The sequence below is a fragment of the Mustela putorius genome, unplaced genomic scaffold, assembly GCF_011764305.1.
Source record: "Mustela putorius furo isolate JIRA1106 unplaced genomic scaffold, ASM1176430v1.1 tig00003834_pilon_pilon_pilon, whole genome shotgun sequence".
Taxonomy (NCBI): Eukaryota; Metazoa; Chordata; class Mammalia; order Carnivora; family Mustelidae; genus Mustela; species Mustela putorius.
This window is the reverse complement of record NW_025421987.1, coordinates 46,809,699-46,820,080: the sequence shown is the minus strand read 5'-3', so window position 1 is coordinate 46,820,080 and position 10,382 is coordinate 46,809,699. Positions and strand designations below refer to the sequence as shown.

The following is a 10,382-nucleotide window of genomic DNA, read 5'->3' as shown; positions in this document are numbered from 1 at the left end:
GCCTCCCGCATGCGCCCTGCACCTTGGCGACGGCGCGGGGGCGGGGCTGGAGAGGTCCGCCCGAGGGGAGGCGGAGGCGCAAGGGGGCGAGACGGAGGCGGGAGGAGGAGGGAATTGGGGGTGGCGGCGGGAAAGCCCTTCCGGGGTTCGGGAGGGTGGGCGTGGGCTCGGGCTCGGGCTCGGGCTCGGGCATGGAGAGCACCTGGGGTCCTCGCCGCGTGGCGAGGTCGTCAAAGCCAGTGGCTCTGCGATGGACGAGGTCTAGGAGGAGACAGAAGTGTGGGACCCGTGGGCCTGGCCATCAGTGGGGCAGGGGGGACGAGGGCAGAGGTCGCCTAAGGTAGCTGCGCGCCACTCCCGCCCGCAGAGGGCGCTCCTGCTCCCGCGTCCCCACCCCCATTCCCAGGCCCGGGAGGCAGGGGGCGCCGGGATAAAGGGGGCAACTCAGGGCAGGGCCTGGGACGCAGTTTGGCTGGGGGAGGGGGTAGGCGGGGTAGTATTGAGTGAGGAAGGACAGGCAAAAGCGGTTGCAGCTTTGGAAATGGGTGGGGGAGGAAAAAGGATTTTAAGAAATTTGGCCGTGATCAGTAGTTTTGGGGCTCATCAATTTAAGGATTTGGGGACAGAATAAAGGCCCCTAAAGAAATTCATTTTCTAGGGCCGCCTGGGTGGCTCAGTGGGTTAAGCCTCCGACTTCGGCTCATGTCATGATCTCAGGGTCCCGGGATGGAGCCCCGCATCGGGATCTCTGCTCAGCAAGGAGCCTGCTTCTTCCTCTGCCTGCCTCTCTGACCACTTGTGATCTTTCTCTGTCAAATAAATTTTAAAAATCTTAAAAAGAAAGAAAGAAATCCATGTTCTAATGCTGGAACCTGTGACTATGTTGTTTTTTGAGGCAAAGGTGACTTTGTAGATGTGATTAAAGTTACATACCTTGAGTCTAGGAACATAAAACCCAGAAAACTCACCACCCCCACCAGGGTGGTCAGAGACATTGTTGCCTTTAAAGATGGAGAAAGGGGACCCTAACCAAAGAATTCCCAAAGACTCTAGAAGCAGAATAGGTGTAGAAATGTGTCCTATCCAAATGTCCACAAAGGAACCCAACTCTGCTGACACCTTGCTTTTAGAACCCTGTGGGACTTCTGATATCCAGCACAGTCAAGTAATAAATTATCAATCTCTTAGGGTATTAATAGTCCTGCGCGCCTGGGTGGCTCTGCCCGTTAAGCCTCCCACTCTTGATTTCAGCTCAGATCATGGTCTCAGGGCCTTGGGATGGAGCCCCTGCTTCCTCCTTTCCTCACTCAATGTGTAGTCTTGGTGAGATTCTATCTCCTTATCCCTCTGCCCCTCCCCCTGCTGGCACACGGGCCCTCTCTGGTGCTCTCTCTCAAAAGAAATAAATAAAATCTCTTTTAAAAAGGACAAAAAAGGGGCGCCTGGGTGGCTCAGTGGGTTGGGGCCTCTGCCTTCGGCTCGGGTCATGATCCCAGCATCCTGGGATCGAGCCCCACATCGGGTTCTCTGCTCGGCGGGGAGCCTGCTTCCTCTTCTCTCTCTGCCTGCCTCTCTGCTTACTTGTGGTCTCTGTCTGTCAAATAAATAAATAAAATCTTAAAAAAAAATAAAAAAATAAAAAGGACAAAAAATAGGCTCTTCATGAATGTTTGAAGGAAGAATGAATTAAAAAAGAAATTGGATTAAATTAATTCACATTAAACTGTAAGTGGAAAATAGTCCATTCTCCTCCAGGGCTACTTGTATTTCTAAGCTTGTCTTTTAAACTCAAACGGCTCTCATGGAAAAAATTTTGTGGCACAAAATGAATCCAGGAGGTAGGGAAGAGCAAGAAGGGATCCTGCATTTGGTCAGACATGACTTTCTAGCCAGTGTGCCCCCGTGAGTCTGGATTAATCCTACTTGTGCAGCCTCCTCCTCCTCCTCTGCTGGATGGGTGCTCCTCGGATGCAACCAGAGAGGGGCGGTGAAGGAGAACTACAGAGGGAGGTGGGCACCTGGGTGGCTCAGTCCTTAAGAGGCTGTCTTTGGCTCAGGTCATGATTCCAGAACCCTGGGATAGAGCCCCATAACAGGCACTCTGCTCAGCATGAAGCCTGCTTCTCCCTCTCCCACTCCCCCTGCTTCTAGTCCCTTTTTTGCCGTCTCTCTTTCAAATAAATAAATAAACATCTTAAAAAAAAAAAGTACAGAGGGGTGTCAAGAGAGTGCACTTAGAGGTCACTGAAAGGGACTCAAACACATGCTTAGGGATCTGGGAATGATGACAAATGCCATTGCCCAGAGGACAGGGACAGAGTAAGGGTCAGAAACTAGATGGACCACCACGGATGAGACGAGAAATCCTTCCTATGCACAGTGGGAAAGTTCAAGGAAGTAGAACATGAGGATTGGGTTCAGCCGCAAGTAACAGAAACCCATTAACCCTGGTTAAAACAATATAGAAGTTCATGTCCCTTTCATGTAAATGAAATTCATGAATAAGCAGGCCAGGGCTGCTAGGGAAGCTTCACGATCATAAGGAATCCAAGCTCCTAATACTTTATTACTCTGCCATCCTCTGTGTGAGTTCTACCTCATGGTCCAAAATGGTTTCTGAGCTCCATTTTGTCTACATTTCAGAGGGAGAAGTAGACACAGAAGTGCACATTCTCTCCATATAAGGACATTTCCCCCAAATTGCACACGGCACTTGTGCTTAGATTCCACTGGCCAGACTTATCGACATGATCATATCTAGCTGCAAAAAATGATGGGAAATAGAGTCTTTATTCCAGGCAGACATGTGCACAGCTAAAAATGGGGGCTTCTGTTACTTACAGAGAAAGGGGAAGATGGGCATTGGGAGGTAACAATCTGGACCAGCAGCCAGGATCATAGGGGTAACGGGAGCAGTGGGTGGGATCTGCACCAGTTTACAAGCACAGCCTGGGTTCCTCACACATTGAGCATTTCTAAATCAGAGGCAGGCCTGGAACTCATTTCACTGTTGTTATAATTTTAGGTGTGACTCACATGGGCTGGTTAAACATGTGTTTTGGGTTCCGGCAAAGCTGGCCACGCTGCTGGCAGTCTTCCTACTATCCATTCTCCGCTTCTGCCTTGTTGATGTAACTTGATTTCAGCATGGCCACTGGCAAACCAGGCGAGGAAAAGAAGCTTCCCCAGGCTTCCTTGTGTATGGGGCGACCATGTGACATAGCACTGACAGGTGCCATAAGCAGAAGCCGATAAATGGGGCTGCTCGGAAAGCTCTTTATTTTTAAAGGTTTTGTTTTATTTATTTGAGAGAGAGTGAACGAGCGAGAGGAGAGACAGAGCAGGAGCAAGAGAGAACAACAGGGAGGAGTGGCAGAGGGAGAGGGAGAAGTAGGTTCCCCGCTGAGCTGGGCGCCCCAAGTGGAGCTCAATGTGGAGCTGGATCCCAGGACCCTGGGATCATGACCTGAGCTGAAGGCAGATGCTTAACTGACTGAGCCACCCAGATGCCCCTCAGAAAGCTCTTTAAAAAGAGCTGGGTTTTTGTCTTTTGTTCTTTCATTTGTCCTCTTTTGGGATAATACAGTCATTGCGCTGAAGGTGAAGTTGCTATCTGGTACATAATCACCAGACATCACAGTCTGGATGGCTGAGAAGATGGATAGAAGGAGTCGGGGTCTCGGAGAGCATCGTAGAGCAGCTGACCCTGTTTGGGCTGCCCTCTGCGTGTTCTCATTACATAAGAAAAGCACTCTGATTTATTTAATGCCAAGCTGCTCTGATTTCTATTACCCCCAGTAGAATAGAGGTTTATGGAAACGTGAACTCCTGGAGTGATGCATTTTTTTTTTTTTTTAAAGATTTGATTATTTTAGAGAGCCAGAGAGCATGAGCAGGGGGAGGGGAGCAGAGAGAGGGTGACAAGTAGACTCCCTGCTGAACGGGGAGTCTGACTTGGAGCTCCATCCCAGGACCCAGAGATCCACCTGAGCCAAAACCAAAAGTCAGATGCTCAAATGGCTGAGCCACTCAACCATCCCTGGACTGACGCATCCTTGGAAACTGTGCAGACATTCAGTTCCAAAGTTTAAGAAGCAGGCAGTGAACCAGTTTTACATTTTTTTTTTAAGATTTTATTTATTTATTTATTTGTCAGAGAGAGAGAGAGAGAGAGTGAGCGAGTACAGGCAGAGTGGCAGGCAGAGGCAGAGGGAGAAGCAGGATCCGTGCTGAGCAAGGAGCCTGATGTGGGACTCGATTCCAGGACACTGAGATCATGACCTGAGCCGAAGGCAGCCGCTTTACCAACTGAGCCACCCAGGTGTCCTCCAGTTTTACATTTTTTATTGGGATTGTTTTATTTAGAGTTTGTATTGCTGACCCCTCTCTGAAGCACACAGTAACTGTTGTGAAGAGAACAGCGGTTCTGGAGGTAAGAAATAAAGACACAGTCTCTTTGGGGTTTTGAGAACGACTCTGGATTTTGAACTGAAAATGTGACAACCAGACCTGCTGGCAGCCAGATGGTGGTTTCCTAACTGCAGGTCAGCGATGTTGAGACAAGCCTCCCCCCTCTCCTGTGTTTGGAACAAGACAGACCTGGTCATTTCCCCCAACACAAAAGTGATTAAATGACCCCCTCTTCTGATGAAAAGGAGTGACTTCTGCTCCTTTGCCAGTTGCACAGACTCTAGTGCTCCCGCCCTCCAGATAAGATTAGATGTCCAATTACCAAACTGCTCCATTCTTCTTGATAGCATGCACTCTAGGACTGCCTCCCGCAGGAGTCATCCAGCAGATGGCCCATCCTGTTAGAAGCCTCTTACAGCTCCCTCCTGAGTCTCTAGGGGCTTTTGCATCTGCTCTTAAATCCATAAACCCAACATATTTTTTTCTTTTACTGCAAGAGAGCTCCTAGAAATCTGTGGTGAGCAGCCTTTAGCAGAACACTCCAAAGCTGGAGAGCTTTTTTTTTTTTTTTAGATTTTATTTATTTATTTGAGAGAAAGAATGAGAGAGAAAGAGAGAGAGTGAGCATGAGAAGAGGGAGGGTCAGAGGGAGAAACAGACTCCCTGTTGAGCAGGGAGCCTGATGTGGGACTCCAGGATCATGACCTGAGCCGAAGGCCGTTGCTTAACCAACTGAGCCACCCCAGTGCTCCCAAAGCTGGAGCTTTAAGCCCCTCCCGTTTCTAGTGTTTCCAATAGAGGTTCAGGTGCAGACTCAGTCGGAATGGTTGTTAGTTCATTAACCTTGGCCTCCAGTAACTCCGCAATTTCTGTTTCTGTTTCCTCCAGCACTGCCTGCCAGAATAGGGGTTAAATGAATAAATAGAATCAGAAACTCTGGGGCTGGCCCCACGACCTGTTTTAACAAGCTGTCTAAGTGATCCTGAGGCATGCTCAATTTTAAGGTCCTTTGTTAAATGAATAAATAAAATCTTTAAAAATAAATAAGAAATTAATCAGGTGACACTTGACAGGCTTAATAAACAGAATTATTCTTACTGGAGAAGAATTTTAAAAGTATTGTTACAAAGTGGCTATAATAATTTTAAAGGCTTTCAAATACTGCTGGTTAATCGTAGTACATGTTTACTATAGCAAGTTTGAGAAGTACTTAAAAATTATGAAATAAAATTCACTTCTGATCGCACCAGGCAGGGACAGTCTTACAGACCCATTCAAACCCTGAACCTCCTGCCGCACCTTAGGGACTTACCCAGCCTCCCTTAGATCTCATGTCCTGCTCTGTGAAGTGGATTCAACAGTACCTTCTCACAAGGCTGTGTGAGCGCTAAATCAGGTAATGTTTGTGAAACACTCAGCCTCATCATAACCGATGCTCACATTGTTGATTATGACCAATATCACAGTTGCTGTAAAGAAGATCCATTTCTTCTTTCCCTGTCACTTTATACTCACAAACGCACACACCAGTTGCCCTGGAATACTTTTCATCTCTCTGTTGGGGTCAACAGCTCACCACAAAAATCCACATGTTTCTAACCCAGCCGGGAAGAGTAGGGACTCGAGCAGAAATGGGACCAGTTTCTCCAAGAAATAGAATTGCCAGCCCATTCTTTTGGAACTTTATTGATGCATTGTTGTCATACAACAAACTGTACATCTGTACTTGTACCACTCGATGAATTTTAACTGGTGAAAAACCACTCATGAAACCATCGCCGCACCCCCATTCTCTCGTGTCCTTGTGCTCCTTCCCACGGGCCTCCCTACACGCATGACCAGCCCTCTATAGATGAGTTTGCTTTTTTGTTTTAGGAGTTTATTGATTTGAGAGAAAGAGAGTGAGACAGCATAAACAGTGGGAAGAGGGAGAAACAGGCTCCCCAGTGAGCAGGGAGCCTGATATGGGGCTCAACCCCAGGATCCCAAGATCATGACCTGAGCTGAAGGCAGATGCTTAACCGACTGAGCCACCCAGGCGCCCCTGCTCTTCCTATAGTTCTATACAAATGAATCACACAACTCATATTCTTTCTGCCCTGCTTATTTCAAGCAGAACAGTTACTTTGAGAGTCAGTCCTACTGTTCTGTGTGCTAGTAGCTCATCTCTTTATCTGGCTGAGCAGTGAGTGCTCCATTGTTTGGATAAACCATGTTTTTTTTTTTAACCATTCACCTGTTAACAGACATGTGGGTTGTTACCATATTTGGGCTATTACAAGTAAAGCTGCAATGAGCCTTTCTTGCAAGTCTGCGTGTGGATATATGTTCTTGTTTCTTCCAATCCAATTAAAAAAAAATAAGTATTCTCTCCAAACGTTGGTTGCATCCAGCCTTTTTCTCAGGAACACAGAGTCAGGGGATGCTGTTGGGTCAGACACTCTGGGTTAGGTTTTCAGTAGGGCTGTTCTTGCTCTATTGTCATAGGATACAAAGCACCTCTTTTCTTCTCACATGAAGTGCAGAAGCCATGGAGATCAGTAGGATTTTGAGGCAGGAGGTTTATGGTCCTACCGGTAAGCACCCTAGCAAGGGCCTGGCTTAATGAGCTCACACGCAGAGTCTGCAGCTGCACCTGGCTTCTTAGCTCCGCCATGCGGCAGAGAAGCAGGGGGGAACTGAGGCACGGAAGAGCAATTTAATTTGGGATTATCAGGCCAGGCGCCCTCCACTAGGACTGCCTTTCCTTTCCCACTGGCCTGAACTCACATTTTATTGAGAAGCCAGATGCCTGAAGCGGGGTCACTTTAAACAAGGAAGAACACACTGAGGTCTCCTTGAGTAAAAGGGACGGTCTCCATTATTTACCAGTTACCTCCTCGGGGCACTGCCGGCAGCTTCAGTGTTCTAGAATCCTGAAAGAAACATTTCCAACATCATCATGCTTCATCCAAAAATAAATAAATATCAGCACCCCCGCAGATGTTTCCTTATTTGCTGAAGGAAAAAAGAAGATAAACACAGTTATTGTGACTCACAATATTTGTGTAAAAGACACCACAGTAGAGCCTTTCTAAGTACTCCCAATGATAATATTTGGGGAACTTGAATTTTTTATCTTAGATGGTTCTGCGCCACTTTGATGCGGCTCTGAGCCTTTCCCTCAATGTTAACACCTAGGATAAGTCAGAAGGGCTTCGGCAGATGACCAGGTGCTTCCAGGAATCGCCTTCTCCACCCAGACATGGAGGCTAGTTTCCCCTTGTCAGCAGTGTCAGGGAGAACAGCCGCCTGCAGCCCCCCACACTCACCAATGGCTGAAGCAGGTGCTCTCCGTCTGAATAGAGACTGTCAGAATCCCCCAGAGGACACACTGACCAGACACCAGAGGGCCGGCCGCCTCCTAGCTGTGAGTGACTCGGTCAGGGCGGGACCTCAGGATTTGGGTTTCTGTCCCCTCACTTTGAGAACCACTAGTCTAATGTCTTCTCTTTCTCCCCAAACCCTCTAAAATGTTAATTCACAGCTGGGAACTGACTTGCAGGACCTGACTAGAGACCCCTCCCCAGGGGGTTTGGGCTTAAATAGGAGGGATAAATTGGGAGGGATAAGAAAGGTCCCTTTGCTGGTTCCCAGGTCTGCAGAAAGGGGAATTATCTCAGGGGTCAAGAGTCTGCCTTCAGTTGACAACCTTCTGGAAAGTACCCAGATTTGGTCACTCCATGGAGATGACTCTGGAGGGATTTATCCAGGATTCTCTGTGATTGTCTGAAGTTCAGGATGTCTGAGCCCAGACCTCAGGACTCAGCCAGAGAGAGGAAGGAACCTGAGGCTTGAGCCTGGGAACTTAGTCCACCTTGGCTGCCTGAGAGGGTGTCCACAGGCCTGGAAGAAAATGGCTATTAGGAACCAGCGTCATGCAGGGGGAGCCTAGTCAGCCTGAGACCTGGGCCTGGAAGGGGGGCAAGCAGCCTGCAGGGTGGCCACCCTGAGCAGCCGAGCAGGCAGTGTGGGGGAAATGAGGGTGGAGATGGCTTCCCAGCTTGAGGGCAGGGGTGTCTCGGGCTGCACTCGAGCATAGTACACTGTCTGGGCCTAGCAAATGAGGCACAGTGCAGCTTCCGGAGCACTCACCTGACCTAAGGGCTCTAGGCTCTAGTGCTGCCACCTTGACCCACCTGATTCTCTGGGTTCTGGCCCTGGCCCCGGCCACTGACATCTCACAGGCCATCCTTACCATGGCTATCCTTCACAGTCCTCTCCCCATGCCTACCTTAGTTCTAGGCCCTTTCGGGCTTCAGAGGAGCGCACTCCTGGATTGTCTGGTGTCAGACCACCCCAAGGGGCCTATCCTTGCCACTTCCTGTTTCTCTATCCAGCTTCTTGGTCCTTGATGCCCACACTGGGCCCCTCCCATTTGGAGACTGGTTTGTGAACCTGGCTACGTCCTGTGATTCTGTTCCTTGCTTCTGGGTGGCAGCTGGAGCTTACTGGCACTCAGCCAGTCATTAGCTGACTTTCGAGTTCTTTTTTTTTTTTTAAGATTTTATTTATTTGAGAGAGAGAGTGAGAGAGAGAGAGCAAACACTTGCATGTGCAGGGAAGCAGGAGAAGGGGTGGGAGTGGAGGGAGACAGAGAGGGAGAAAGAATCTGGAGCAGACTCTGGGAGACTTGGGGCTCAATCTCAGGACCCTGAGACCATAACCTGAGCTGAAACCAAAAGTTGGATGCTTGCCCTAAGAAGCCCCCCAGGTGCCCCTGCTTCCAAGTTCTTTTAAGCCTTGCTCTGGCTTCCACTGGCTGGACTGATGAGTGGGACAGTCACTTGGCCTCTCTGGGCAGCACATTCTCCCTTCATGTCAGGATCATTATAAGAATTACGTAAGATTGCTCATAAAATGCATATCAATGCCCACCCCCCCTTACAGAACTGTGGTCTGCTTGGAGCCTCCTGTCTAGCAGCAGAACCTGGCCCTCGAGTTGGCAGTATGGAGTTTGAGCGATATGCTGGAAGGGAAGGTTTGTACTGACGCAGAACCAGGTGAGGCTAGAAGGGTGGCCTGGACTCTCTCCCCCTGGCTCATAAAGTTCCAGTGACATGGGAATTTGAAAAACTGTAGAAGATGCCCTGAAAAGGATTATTCTTAGAGGAAGCAGGTCTGAAGAAAGGAGTTTCTCTTTGGCTCTTCTGGGTACCTGCACAGGGAGGCCCCTCCCCAAGCCCATTCTGTCTCCTTACAATGACAAGTCAAGGGTTCCAGGGCAGAGCCCCTCATGGGGCTGGTTGAGCTGGAACGGCAGGAAATTGCAAGAAAATTTAGTCTGAGTTTGAGAAAACACCCCTTGATGGAAACTTGAATCCCTCCCCACGTTTGCAAGGATGGCTGAAACAACAAAAGTTTACTGAATCTTGGCACTTCTAGTTACCGCTATTTAAGACTTGCTGGGTATGTGACTTACTTCCATATTGAATTTTCATGGTCTGTTTGTGAAGGTTTTTGTATATTTCTCAAATATAGTAGATAAAATGCTTTCAAGCAGTGCTTAATTTATGCATTTCCATCACTCTCTCTTTTTAAAGCTTTTACTTATTTATTTGAGAGAGAGAGAATGCGAGTGCGCGCATAAGGCCAGGGAGAGGATAGAGGGAGTGGGAGAAGTAGGCTTCTCCCGAGGTGGGGCTTGAACCCAGGAACCTGAGATTATGACCTGAGCTGAAGGCAGACACTTAACCAACTGAGCCACCCAGGCAACCCTGTGTCCCTCTTAAACTGAGCAAGTCTTTTTATTTCCATAAGCATTTAAGAAAAATAAATGTTAATGTCAAATTCAAATGTTAAAATGGAAATTTCCATAGGGCCTTTAACTGTGACAGTGAATGATTTGCTTCATTATCTTGTTACAAAGGACTTCGAAATTTAGCACTTTAGTTTTAGTTGTTTTTTGTTTTTTTAAAGTAGGCTCCACACCC

At 48.2% G+C, this 10,382-nt stretch overlaps 1 protein-coding gene across 1 annotated transcript in view; it reads right to left on the bottom strand.

Moving 5' to 3' along the window:
- Positions 1 to 6,392: 6,392 nt before the first annotated feature.
- RASA2 (RAS p21 protein activator 2) overlaps positions 6,393 to 10,382 on the bottom strand; it is a 142,182-nt gene continuing 138,192 nt past the window's right edge. Inside the window, exon 21 of the mRNA XM_045088450.1 lies at positions 6,393 to 7,325. Within this exon, the coding sequence (XP_044944385.1) occupies positions 7,310 to 7,325 (16 nt within the window). The 3' untranslated portion in view covers positions 6,393 to 7,309. The remainder of the gene's footprint in view (positions 7,326 to 10,382) is intronic.